Source organism: Xiphophorus hellerii, chromosome 15 (assembly GCF_003331165.1).
Source record: "Xiphophorus hellerii strain 12219 chromosome 15, Xiphophorus_hellerii-4.1, whole genome shotgun sequence".
In the NCBI taxonomy this organism is placed as follows: domain Eukaryota; kingdom Metazoa; phylum Chordata; class Actinopteri; order Cyprinodontiformes; family Poeciliidae; genus Xiphophorus; species Xiphophorus hellerii.
Genome location: NC_045686.1, coordinates 5,953,661 through 5,966,851, shown reverse-complemented (window position 1 = coordinate 5,966,851; position 13,191 = coordinate 5,953,661). Strand labels below are relative to the sequence as shown.

General features: G+C 50.3%; 1 protein-coding gene across 3 annotated transcripts; it reads left to right on the top strand.

Moving 5' to 3' along the window:
• LOC116733913 (connector enhancer of kinase suppressor of ras 3-like) lies at positions 1-11,457 on the top strand. Of its 3 annotated transcripts, none has more exons than XM_032584931.1 (13): positions 2-372; positions 2,839-3,002; positions 3,421-3,623; positions 6,626-6,713; positions 7,127-7,168; positions 7,838-7,957; positions 8,030-8,089; positions 8,166-8,234; positions 8,693-8,839; positions 9,552-9,676; positions 9,752-9,891; positions 10,144-10,230; positions 10,317-11,457. In XM_032584931.1, the coding sequence occupies exons 1-13, from the start codon at positions 321-323 to the stop codon at positions 10,604-10,606; spliced, it is 1,587 nt and encodes a 528-aa protein (XP_032440822.1). In that variant the 5' UTR covers positions 2-320; the 3' UTR covers positions 10,607-11,457. The 3 variants fall into 3 exon arrangements, with proteins under 3 accessions (XP_032440823.1, XP_032440822.1, XP_032440824.1); XM_032584933.1 differs by having other exon boundaries at positions 3-372; positions 616-3,002; XM_032584932.1 differs by lacking the exon at positions 7,127-7,168 and having other exon boundaries at positions 1-372.
• Positions 11,458-13,191: the final 1,734 nt, after the last annotated feature.

Here is a 13,191-nt window from a genome sequence, read left to right as displayed (position 1 = left end):
CGCGCAGTTTACCTAGAGGAGCAGTTGGTCAGAAAGCAGCGGAGCGGCGGGTTCGGTTCGACCCGAACTCTGTCCGAACTTCTACGGAACCTCAGGCGGTCAGAGTGCAGCAGGAGCGGTTCGAACCGACTTCACCCGAACTTCCATCCGAACCCCAGAGTGATTCAGGAGGTTTAAACTCAGAGAGTTCCGACAGAGTTCTGCAGAACTTTTCTCTGGATTTGGAGTCTGAGTGTAAGCTTCAGGTTGGTTCCGATCAGAAGATGTCCGAGTAGCGGATCGGGGAGCCTGATCCAGTCTGGGTCCAGCCCGGTTCCGACATGGAGCCTGTGAGCGGGTGGAGTCCGCAACAGGTGGAGGACTGGATGAGAGGTGAGGCTGATGGTTCTGGTTCGGGATGTTCTTCCTCCTGGTGGTTCAGCAGGTTCTGGATCCGAACCGCTGGGTAATCATCAGCTTCTGGCTGTCGGGTTACTGTAACCGAACCGGAAGTGTTATTACAGCATCAGAACCTGCTGAAGATTCAAACATTTAAAATGGAAACAGGAAGTGAAGTCAGTAATAAAACAGGAAGTTTTATTCAGCTCAGTTAAAAATACTTTATTTATCCTGCAGAGAGATGAAGTCAGAGTGGCTGTGGATGGTGATGCTCCAGTAGCAGTCAGTGCTGCAGTGAGTCAGAAGAAGCCTCTGACCGCGGTTAGCAGCCTGAGGGGTTTTCATGAACCAGGTGTTTTCAGGTCCAACGCTCGGTGCGGTCTGGCTGTTGATCACATGGTAAACAGGAACGACCCACTGACCCGTTAACTGGCGGATCAGAACCGCCGTCTGTTCCTCCAGACCTATAGCCTGTAACCCTCCGTCTAGAAACTAGGACCAGAGACTTGTGTTGATGCAGCAGATGTCAGAACATTTCACATACTGGAACCTGATTGGCCCAGATGTTTCCAGGGAACCAAAACGTTAGCCGCTGAAAAGCTTAAGATGCTAAACCGCTACGTACCTGTTCATCCACAGAAAGTTAAAACTAAGTTTGTTCATGTTTATAGCAGGTTAATACTTTTTGTGTCAAATCATACATAGAAACCATACTAACTTCTTTTTTTTCAAGATGGCCACCATGGTTGTCATGGAAAATAAACTTTTGCACAAAAATTGCAAATTAGATGAAAATGTTTTTAGCTATGCTAATGCCAAATTGATACAGTTAGCAGAAGCTAACGCTACACCGCTAAGCATATTAAAAATGACCAGAAGCTAATGCTTCTGCTAACTGTAACTCCATGAAACGGAAGCTAACGCTAATCATTTCATATCAGGACTTTCAGCTGTGCAGCCGGTTCTGTTTCCAGGTCCGATTTGGTTGCTTAAAAACAAACAATGTAACCAGAGAGATGGCTCTGTTGGACCGCTCCAGAACCTGGTACCGGTTCTGTAGAACGGAGCAGCTGGGCGGACGGATCTGTCCCGGAGGCGTCGGAGCGACGCCGACATGTTGAGACGGGTCGACATTCCTTGGGTTCCTGGCAGGTGCAGAACGCCCCAGCTGAGCGGTTCCAGCGACCCGGTTGGTTCCTGGTACCGCTAGCGAGGAGGAGGGGTCCAGAACCCGTCAGAACCTGCCACGCTCAACAGCTGGTGTTCCTCATCACAGATGAAGAGGTTCTGAACGACCCGATTGCTCCAGGAGACGGCTCAGACAGCAGAACCTCAAGTGTTCTGGTTCTGACCCAGACAAACCGGGTCGGTTCCTGTTTGTCCAGCTCTCCGGATTCATGGAGCTCAGCAGGAAATCCTGCTTCCTGCTGAGCCACCGACCCGTCCCAGATGGTTCTGCTGGAACCGGGCCGGGTCAGAACCAGATGGATGTTTCCTTTAGAATGAGCAGAACCTCCCTTATCCATACGGGTCGGTTCTGTTCTGCATCCTCAGGATCTTAATAAAAACTTTTCTACAAACTGATTCTGTTTTCATCTTTGAATAAAATCATTAAAATCAAACTTCAATGAAAGTAAATAAACGGTTCTGATCCGGTTCCCGACCCGGTTCAGATTCCCAGCAGGAATCCTCCTCCCTGCTGCCGGAGCCTTCATCAACCATCTGCTGACCCGCCTAACGACCCGACCAGTTGGTTCCCAGTTGGTTCCAGGCAGCGTTTTAAGGATGTTTATTGGTCCATAAAAGCGACAAACGCTATGCCGCTAACACTTAGCTTTCATCAACAACTCAGGCGGACGTCAGAGCGCCGCGCAACGCAAGCACCGACCCGGCCGGAACACGGCGCGCTAAATAATAAAACATAAATTAACGAAGCTTCGTGGCAGATAAATTTTCCTCAACAAATTTTAATAATCAAGGAACTCGAATCATTCGAGGAATCGTTTCAGCCCTAGAGGGAATGTTCTGGTTCTGTTTACTTTGGATCAGGAAATAAAGAGAGAATTAGATCATTAGTTACTGTTTGATCCATTTATTGATTTTTCTGCCATTTTCGTCAGGATCAGCACTCCGTAGTTTCCATGTCTGGAGCCAATACAAGGAAGTTCTGATGAAGTTCTGATGAGCCTGGTGGGTTTTCAGGCGGTTCTGGTTCAGCAGACTCTCTGCTTCAGAGCGAGGCGTCGGTTCTGATGTTGTCGGGTCGAAGGGAGGAAGAGTTAATATTGACTCAGCAGCTGTTTGCTCTCGGAGCCAGAGCGGGGTGTCAATACCTCCCCGCAGCGCCCCCTGCTGGGTGAACACTTCCTGGATGTGAACACTTCCTGGGTCTGAACACTTCCTGGATGTGAACACTTCCTGGATGTGAACACTTCCTGGATGTGAACACTTTGTTTCCAGGTCTGGACGACAGCCTGCAGCCGTACGTGGCGGCGTTCCGGCAGCAGCGGGTCGGCGGGCAGCAGCTGCTCCGGTTGGGCCACCAGGACCTGCTGGCGCTGGGCGTGGCCCGGGTCGGGCACCAGGAGCTGGTTCTGGAGGCCGTGGACCTGCTCTGCTCTCTGGTTGGTACTGGGACCGGGGCGGGGGAAGGGGTGGTTCTGAGCTGCAATTTGGACCTCAAAGTTTGGTCCAGGCTCTGCAGAACTCCTGGTGGATTTCAGGTTCAGGTCTTCCTGCAGGAAACGGATGGGGCCCCTGGCAGAGCGGTTCTGGGCGGAGCGGCCCAGAACCGCTCCGCCCAGAACCCTAACCCACCCTTCCCCAGAGGGCGGCTGGCGTTCACCCTGCCGGTCCGGATCACAGGAACCAGCTGATCCAACATCAGAACGGCTGGTTTTCTGCTGACTCATGTTAGCCTGAGCTCAGCTGTTTTCAGGTGTTTGAGTTTCTTGGAGCATCGACTCAGGATCCAACATGGCTGGAACAGGAGGAGGTGCTCATGGGAAACGTAGTTCAGCTGTCCTTTGTCTCCTCTCATAGAACTACGGCGTGGAGTCGGACTGCCTGAAGACGCTGGTGGGGAAGATGAGGGCGGCGCATCGCAACCTGAGCGGCGCCGTGACGCAGCGCAGGAAGAACCCGGCCTACCAGAACAAGAACTCCCATCAGCCCTCCAACCAGTTCCTGAGCGCCGTGGTGGAGCTGATCGCCGCCGCCAAGAGCCTGCTGGGCTGGCTGGACCGGTGAGGCTAAAGCACTCAATTAAAAATCAGCTTGACTATTAGCGCATTGGTGGATCATATACATAAACTCCATCAGCCTGAATCGTCATATTCAGATGAACGGAGTTTCAGAGAAAAATGGAAGATGCCGTTCCTACTAACATGTAGCAGAGGTTTGCAGCTCAGCGATTGGTTGAACAAGTAAAGTCAAAGTTTATGTCTGCAGCTCATTTCCAGTCTGAACCGACCAAAGTGCATCACAACAAACATCACAGGTAGATAAAAGAAAAAACGGAAATAAAATTAAGTTTAGTAATACTATCCATCCATCCATCCATCCATCTTCTTCCGCTTATCCGAGGTCGGGTCGCGGGGGTAGCAGCTTCAGAAGGGAGGCCCAGACTTCCCTCTCCCCAGCCACTTCTTCTAGCTCCTCCGGGGGAATCCCGAGGCGTTCCCAGGCCAGCCGAGAGACATAGTCCCTCCAGCGTGTCCTGGGTCTTCCCCGGGGCCTCCTCCCGGTGGGACGTGCCCGGAACACCTCACCAGGGAGGCGTCTAGGAGGCATCCTGACCAGATGCCCGAGCCACCTCAACTGGCTCCTCTCGATGTGAAGGAGCAGCGGCTCTACTCTGAGTCCCTCCCGGATGACTGAGCTTCTCACCCTATCTCTAAGGGAGAGCCCAGCCACCCTACGGAGAAAACCCATTTCGGCCGCTTGTATCCGCGATCTCGTTCTTTCGGTCATGACCCAAAGCTCATGACCATAGATGAGGGTGGGAACGTAGATCGACCGGTAAATCGAGAGCTTCGCTTTTTGGCTCAGCTCTCTCTTCACCACGACGGACCGGTACAGCGCCCGCTTGACAGCAGACGCTGCGCCAATCCGCCTGTCGATCTCCCGCTCCCTTCTTCCCCCATTCGTGAACAAGATCCCGAGATACTTAAACTCCTCCACTTGGGGCAGGACACCCCCCCTGACCCGGAGAAGGCACTCTACCCTTTTCCGGCTCAAGACCATGGCCTCGGATTTGGAGGCACTGATCCTCATCCCGGCCGCGTCACACTCGGCTGCGAACCGCTCCAGCGAGAGCTGCAGATCACGATCTGATGAAGCCAAAAGGACCACATCGTCTGCAAAAAGCAGAGATGAGATCCTAAGGCCACCAAATCGGATCCCCTCAACACCTTGGCTGCGCCTAGAAATTCTGTCCATGAAAGTGATGAACAGAATCGGTGACAAAGGGCAGCCCTGGCGGAGTCCAACTCTCACCGGAAACGAGCCCGACTTACTGCCGGCAATGCGGACCAGACTCTGACACCGGTCATACAGGGACCTGACAGCCCGTATCAAAGGGCCCGGTACCCCATACTCCCGGAGAACCCCCCACAGGGCTCCCCGAGGGACACGGTCGAACGCCTTCTCCAGGTCCACAAAACACATGTAGACTGGTTGGGCGAACTCCCATGCACCCTCCAGGACCCTGCCGAGGGTGTAGAGCTGGTCCAGCGTTCCACGACCAGGACGAAAACCACACTGCTCTTCCTGAATCCGAGGTTCGACTATCCGACGGACCCTCCTCTCCAGGACCCCTGAATAGACCTTGCCAGGGAGGCTTAAGAGTGTGACCCCTCTATAATTGGAGCACACCCTCCGGTCCCCCTTTTTGAACAGGGGGACCACCACCCCAGTCTGCCAATCCAGGGGAACTGCCCCCGATGTCCATGCGACATTGCAGAGTCGCGTCAACCAACACAACCCTACAACATCCAGAGCCTTAAGGAACTCCGGGCGGATCTCATCCACCCCCGGGGCCCTGCCACCGAGGAGCTTTTTAACCACCTCGGCGACCTCGTCCCCAGAGATTGGAGAGCCCAACCCAGAGTCCCCAGGCTCCGCTTCCTCCGATCCTCGGTTGCAGAAACTGGCTCTTAGTAATACTAATAAGACAAATATAAAATTGGCAGAGAAACCAAAAGCTAATAGCATGAATGAAAACCAAACAATTTTAAATTTTAGCTGCAAAGATGATCTTCTATCCTTTACTTTTCTCTTTAGCCGAGTTTCAGTCTGGAGTTTAGCAGCCAGAAGGAGACGATCCACAGAGAGGTTCTGTCTGCTTTCCATCCTGGCTTTAGGGACAGACGGTAAAAGCTCAGGGCTCTGGGTACCAAGGACCTAAAAACACTTAAATTTGATCCTAAAGCAGCAGGGAGCCAGCGAAGGGTTTGTAAAACCGGGGTCACAGATTCACGCCTCCTGGTTTTGGTCAGCAGACCAGCTGCAGCATTTTGTTTGCTCTGCTCCAACCCTGAGTACAAAGAGTTAACTAATCTAAACGTGATGAATGATTGGATCAAAATCAGGCAGAGGAAGATCAGATTTTATCGTAGCAAGGATCCTCAGCTGGAAGAAACTGGCTTTGATAGCAGCGCTAACATGCTAATCAACTCTAACACAGGATCAACAATCACACCCAGAGTTTTCACAAATGGACGACAGCAGGAGGACGGGGGACCGACCACACCGTCACGTCCAGGAAAGGACGGCACTGACCAAACATACAATCTCAGTTTTTATTATTTGGGTCCAGAAAATGTCTGAACATCCTGAAGACGATCCTGGAACATCGGCCCAGCAGACTGGAGGTCATGTTGAGGCAGAAAGATCTGAACGGATCTGCAGAGCAGCAGAAAGAGACTTTGTGCTTTTTAAAGATGCAACCCAGAGGCAGCAGATACAAGGCGACAACATCGACCCTGAGGAACCCCGTACTTCAGAGGACCAACGCTGGCCCAGATCTGCAGAGAAACTCCTGTTGGAAAGAACCGGAACCGGTTCAGTGCTGAACCTCGAAGGGGCTGTGATTGGCTGAACAGGCTGATGATGTAAAGGAGGCTGGATTCAGTCATGTTTTAACTTCACACACTGATGATCAATAATCACAGACATGTTAGGTTTAAATAGAATTATTTTCACTCATAATAACACGGATCGGGGTGTGTGTGGGTGTGTGTGTCAGGTCTCCAGTGACGAGCCCCAGCGACTTCACGGCCACCAGAAGCACCATCATCCAGCTGGGCCTGGAGCTGACCTCCACCGTGCAGAAGGTCAGTGAAGGTCACAGGGAGCGGCCAGCATGAAGTGATGTTGGCTGTTGGCTCTGAGCCGGTTCTGCTGCTCTGGTTCCGACCCGCTGGACGTTTGGACCTCAGGTTTGAATTTGAGGCTTGGTCAGCAGCTGCAGCGGCTCCTCCCTGCAGCCATCCTGTTTACCTCCAGCTGGTTTTCCTCCTGCTTTCACTCTGCTGCAGGCTCTTTGCTCAAACATTTGTTTTTCCCTCCATGCTGTGCTGCAGCTGCTGCAGCAGCTGCTGCTGAAACTCTGAGGTCGTTAGTAAAGTTGTAAAGTGTGACTTTAGTTTGAGGAGATGAACTCAGAGATTATAGATGGCTCCTACCAGGTGGGGTTCTGGTTCTGGTTGGGTCCAGATGCTGACGGCTCCGTCCTCTGTGCCTGCAGGACTGCAGCGTGTTCCAGATGGAGGAGAAGATCCTGGAGGTGGTGAGTTCACTTCCTCCTCCTCTGCTGCTCCATTGTTGTTTCAGAGCTGGAATGTCCGCTTCCTGTCTTAGATAACGCTTCCTGCTGGAGCGCAAACCGCCGCAGCGGAAATCGCCCAAAGCGTCCAGCTGCAGCATTAGCATTAGCTCTGCAGTCCAGTTACCTGGACAAGCTGCAGGTTCAGCGCTGCAGCCAGTTAGGCCAGTCTGCCCCCTGCCTGCCAGCAGCTGCTACTGCAGCAGAATAGAGTCCAGATGTGGAAGCAGAACAGATGTTTCCTTTAGCTCCACCCAGTCGGAGTCAGGTGAAGCTCCTGCTGGACCGGTTCCACCAGGTTCTGACGGCAAAACCTTTCCCAACACTAACGAGGAAACAAACACTAGAGGAGCAACCAATAAGATCACAGCATTCGGGCTCAAACAGTCTTTGTTCTGGTTTGGTTTTTCTCTTTCTGTGACCGGAGATTCATCAACACAAGGAATATTGGAAAAAAATCTGAAAATAACTGGCAGGAAGAAAAGCATGAAAGGATTTCTGTTGTTGCCCCACTTGGTTGGGATTGTATCCATTTTAATTTGTACTTTTTTGCTGTCTGATAGTCTGTAACATTTATTTAGGATTAATTGGTGAATAAAAACTAAAAGTGAGGTTTTGGGTTTCCTGTTTCAGTCCCAGGCTCTGAACAGCGTCTGTGAGAAGACGGTCCAGGCGACCTCTGACCCCTCTAACACGGAGCCGTCCTGCCTGGAGGAGGTTCACATCACCAACGTCAGGCCTGGAGAAGGACTGGTGAGTTCAGGAGCCGTAGGAACTCTGAGAGCTGACCTGCAGCTCTGACCCTTACACTGTCTGATCTCCCAGGGGATGTACATCAAATCCACCTACGACGGCCTTCATGTTGTCACGGGAACCACGGAGAACGTGAGTCTGCAGCTGGAACCGGCTGTTGGTGGTACCAGAACCCAACACTAACCGGGCCGGTTCTGGTTCTGTTCAGTCTCCTGCAGATCAAACCCAGAGGATCCACGCTGGAGATGAGGTCATCCAGGTCAACCAGCAGACTGTGGTGAGTTCAGGGTCAGTCAGTCACCAGAGCCGCAGACAGACGGAGGAGCAACGTCTGATCTTCACGTCAAACCAAGATTCATATCAGGAAAATCATTAAAACATGATTCTGTTCTGCATGTGAACAGATTCTTTCCTGCTCGGCTGCACCGAGTCTTTGTGAAGTTTCCGTTCAGGCTGGAAAATGATCAGTAGAAACAGATCTGAACCGGATCTGGTTCTGGATCAGGAGAGTTATCAGAGTTCCTCAGGTCTGAGTGTAGATCCCTGAGGAACTCCACCCAGGAACAGAGCAGATTCATTTACTTCCTGTGACGTTCTCCTTCAGCCGACATAAACTCCGTTTATAGGTTTGGAGCTACTGCAGCTGGAGCTAGGCTAGGCTAGCAGTTTTCCTTTGTTAACAGTCTCTATGCTAAGCTAACCAGCTTCAGATTTCCTTCTCTGTGATTGGTCTAGGTGGGCTGGCAGCTCAAACACCTGGTGGAGAAGATGAGGGCGGAGTCTGGCAGTATCACCTTGGTGCTGAAGAAGAGGCCTTCAGGAACGTCGGGAATGGCCGCTGCTCCGCTTAGAAACCTGCGCTGGAGACCGCCACTGGTGCAGGTGAGCTAACACTAATGCTAACGCATCATCCAGAGACCAGGCTCAAGTTTCTGATGTCCACAACTTACATGCAGCACCTGAACGCACCGCGTCTGTGGAAGAATTAAAAGTCCTGTTTCAGGAGCGAAGGAGTAAAGATTTTAACCCAGGAACAGATTCACATCCGGACCTCTAGGGGGCAGTAAGAACTGGTTTCTGCTGTTGGAGCCTGAAGAGAATCAGAGAATGAACCAGACCTGAGATCAGCTGCAGTTAGGAGATGCTCCAGCTCCTTCAGTCCGTTTGTGTTTGCAGAACAATGGAGTCGATTTTCCTGCTTTTCCCTGAAAGCATCGGAGCAGGAAACACTCCGGACTCCTAGCAGGATGACTCCCTGGTTGGCCCGCAGCAGGTCGGGCCAAACAGGATGCGACTGTTCAGAGGAGATAAACTTCCTCACAGACTCTGAAGGTCAGGGTTCAGTTCTGACTCAGCGACCCGCTCCAGAACCTCAGCCTGGGTTCCTGTTATCAAACCCTGGTTCTGGCTTATCTGGGCCACAAGGTGGCACCCATGGGCTAACAGGAAGTCACAGAAGAGCAAGACTTTCAAAATAAAACAGAACAATAAAGCATGGCTAACCTGCTGCCGGAGCAGCTTCTCTGTTTGGGAACGTTTGAACGTCCAGGCAGAGATCAGCAGTAAGCTGTAGGTTCGGTTTCGTCTCTTGCAGACGTGTCAGGGCGCTGCGGATGTCTACGGATCTCCTCAAACCTCAGACGCTGCAGGCAGGAGAGGGAAGACCTCCATCCTGGATCTGTACATCCCTCCGCCTCCAGCAGCTCCATACGTTCCTCTGTGAGTTCCTCTCCTCTGTCGGTTTTCCTCCTGCCTTTCCATCCGTGACTCTGACCCTCGTCCTCCTTCCTGCAGGGAGCTCAGCGCCTCCTCACATCCCACGTCTCCAAACTCGTCTCTGGACGCAGACGTCCGCCAGCGCCTCGCCGACGATCCTCCTCCTGAAGTCAAGCAGCTGGTCCCGATCCGCCTCAGACAGCGATCCGCTTCCCGTGGTGCGTGAAACCGGACCGTTGGTCCTTCTGGAGCAGCAGACGGTCTCTGGATCCAACTGGACCATTAACCTGGTTCTGAAGGTCCAGCTGGGCTTGATGTTTATCCAGTTTGTTTGCCAAAGTTCTGACCCGGTCCACTATGATCTGAACTGAAAACATCCTCCCCACACGGTTCAGTGAGAACCGGATCAGAACAGTGTTCTGAGTGGTTCTGGTCTGGTTCTAAAGGATTCTGTTTGCCAACCTGTTCAGGTAAACCCCGACCCGTCTCCATGCCGGTCAACTCCGTCCTGGGAGTCTCCGGGTCTTCGTCCAAACGCAGAACTCAGGGAAGGAAAGGTAAGTTCACCCGTCCTGTTGGTTCTGATCGGCCCGGACTAACTCAAAACATCCATTAACTGCTTCTTGCTCTCTATTCTGAACAGGTAGAGACGAGCTGCACCGGTACCTGAGCAACGAGCGGATCGGCGCCATCGCTGAGGAGGAGCCAGCCTTCGGTCTGCCGTCCCGCGGATCGCCATCGGTCCGCGGTGTCGATCACATCAGAGGCAGCCGCTGCCTGGTCGGCGCCGACCTGCACCACAACGCCACAATGCCGTACCAGGAGGCCGCCGCCACCAAGAAGCTTCCTGCTGCCGCACAGACCAGAGCCAAGACCGGGTCAACGTCTGTCCTGGGCGGCTGGCTGGCCCGGCTCAGACTGCTCAGTCACTGAGGAGGAACGTCAGGAACCTCCCAGCAGGAACACCGCCGCTGGGAGGTTCCTGCTGGGAGGACCCGCTTCTTTCAGTGACACCAACACAGAGACTCGTCTGAACGTTGAGCTCTTCTCCAACGGGGTCAGAAGACGTCGTGTTCCTCTGGTCCAGGTCCCTACGGAAACGCAGAGGCCGAACCTTCAGGAACAGACTGAGGAGCAGAAGGTTGGATCCGGTCATCATGCTGAAAATGTGAGGCGCTCCGGTCCTTCAGAATGTTCCTGAACTCTGATGCTCCTGGGAGAACCAACGCTGACGTTCAGCTGTTAAGGCCTGGTCCAGTATCGGGTCATGGACCAGAACCTGCTTCGTCCATGACCCAGCCAGAGGAACCTGAACATCCTCCATTGTTCTGCTGAAGAGGAGCAGAGACATGAAGAAGATCATTGGCGATGTCCTGAACTTTGACCTTGTTTCTGTTCCTCCTGGATCTGCTGCAGGTTACGCTTCAGGCCCAACCAGAACCAGGGTTCTACTGACTGACTTGAGATTCCTGGAGGTCCAAGTCAGGAGCCCTGCAGAACCCTCAGGGTGTTCCTCAGGGAAGTGTGTTTTTGTTCATTTGGGAAGAACAGATGTCTAACTCACAGGAAGTGAAACTTTCTAAAGTTTATTTTTATAAATCTGGATCCTGCTGGGCTCTCAGGGGTCTCAACCTGCTGGTAAACGGAGAGCGTTTGCTCCGATGTTTTGGGAAGCTGTTGATCTGCTAAGGTCACATGATTGCATTTAACCGTTTCTGCTTCATGCTGTCTGATTGGTCCATCAGCTCAATGAAGTGGAATTTAATAAATATTCCTGCTCTGCTCTTTGTCCTGGTTTTACTTTCATGTTTCATTACTGACAGGGTCAGCTCATGAACCAGGTGGCGTTATGATTGTTAAACCTGTTCTGGAGGAGAATCCTGCTTTTGTAACCGTAACTGTCTGACAGAACTTGAGGAACCGCTGCCCCCTGCTGGGCGGCTGCAGGAACTGCATGTTTCCTGCAGGGTGGGGTCCTATTGTAGCTCTGAGTTTTCATCCAGCGGTTTATTATCGCTGATGTACATCCTGCTAATGTAGTTTAACATTAGCAGGATGTTAAACTACTAAAGAGTTAAATCTGGTGGTAAAAAATGAAATCAGGCTCCATCAACAGAGGATCAGGAGCCAGGAGGAACGCCGGCTCCAGATCATCCCGACCAGTACTCCACATCAGGGGGTCCAAAGGGAGGCAGTTGATAAGCTCTGATAAACCTGTTGTAAATTTCTTATTGTATTAGTTCCTTCAACTGAGAGAGATTCTAGATGTATGGTTTGTGCTAAAGAACGTAAAATATGAGGAACAGACTTAATGACCAATTTAAATTCTTTTTGAGAATTTGAATAAGTCATAAAGAAATTACTGTCAAGTAAGAGATAAAAATTACTCGACCATTACTGTTGAGTAATAGGTTTATCAAATCAATGTACAACACTTGCTGTACATATATTTACATATACATATCTGCATTTTTTTTAATCCTTGCAAGGACTGCTCTTAAGTTGTTTCTTAACAGCATTTTATTTTATTTTTTTTATTTTATCTACTACAACTACTACTCAGTGGTAGTTGTTACTGTGTCTTGTCTCTATGCTGTAACTGCGAAGTAATTTCCCTGCTGGGATGAATAAAGTACTTCTATTCTATTCTAATCATCTCAGTTATGTAGATATGATGATACATAAATATGTATCATGTAAGCATAGTTCCATCTGATGAGGAGAATAGCTGTATTAATATATACAGACTCCAACATAACAGAACCTGCTGATGAAACTTCGCTAATTTGAATAGAAGTTTTCCAACTGAGAAACGACAATGCAACAAAAAAATTGGGGTTTCAGTTGATCACCTATTTTTTTTAATTTTTTTGGGGGGATTTTCATAACTTTATTTAAACATCAACAAAAATAAACAAAAATAACCCACCCCAAATCAACAAGGAGCATTACAGTGTCCACATAAAAACATACATACAACCTACATACACTAAATACAGACAGACATTCCCAGGCATGGTTCAAAGTAGTCGAAACGGTCGGACAATCAAATGAATGACATACTGAGTGTAAAAGTGAGAAAAAAAAGAAAAAATAAGTAAAAAATTACATTCTCTGTAAGAAAGATTGAGGTGGGTTCCAGATCCTCCAAAATTTGTCCGACTTTTGAAGAAGATCATGGGTCAATTTTTCGACTGAGACAATAGCAGAAATATGCAATATCCACATATCAACTGTAGGGGCCTGTGGTGATGAGATCGCCTATTTTAACAGATGATCGTTATAATATTCCACATGGAATTTTAAAAATCTCTTAATGGAATTAATTTTAAATATTTGATTAAAGACAATAAATGTCAAAACATTTAAACCTCGTTCAGCTAAAGAATGTGAGAGAACAGAGTACTTTATGTGCCTTATTTTTCCATAGAAAATGTAAGAATCTTATCTAGATCAGAATAGCGCGCTTTACTCTATTGATGGAAAAAGATATGATGTCCGTCAACAGCGTTAGCATC

What these genes read in the sequence shown, in the direction of transcription:
- LOC116733913 (XM_032584931.1), top strand. Translation starts at nt 321, where the DNA reads ATGGAGCCTGTGAGCGGGTGGAGTCCGCAACAGGTGGAGGACTGGATG. An exon ending in AGGAGAAGATCCTGGAGGTG is followed by an intron (nt 7,169 to 7,837) that starts GTGAGTTCACTT and finishes TTCCTGTTTCAG; the next exon opens with TCCCAGGCTCTGAACAGCGT. An exon ending in CAGAACTCAGGGAAGGAAAG is followed by an intron (nt 10,231 to 10,316) that starts GTAAGTTCACCC and finishes TATTCTGAACAG; the next exon opens with GTAGAGACGAGCTGCACCGG.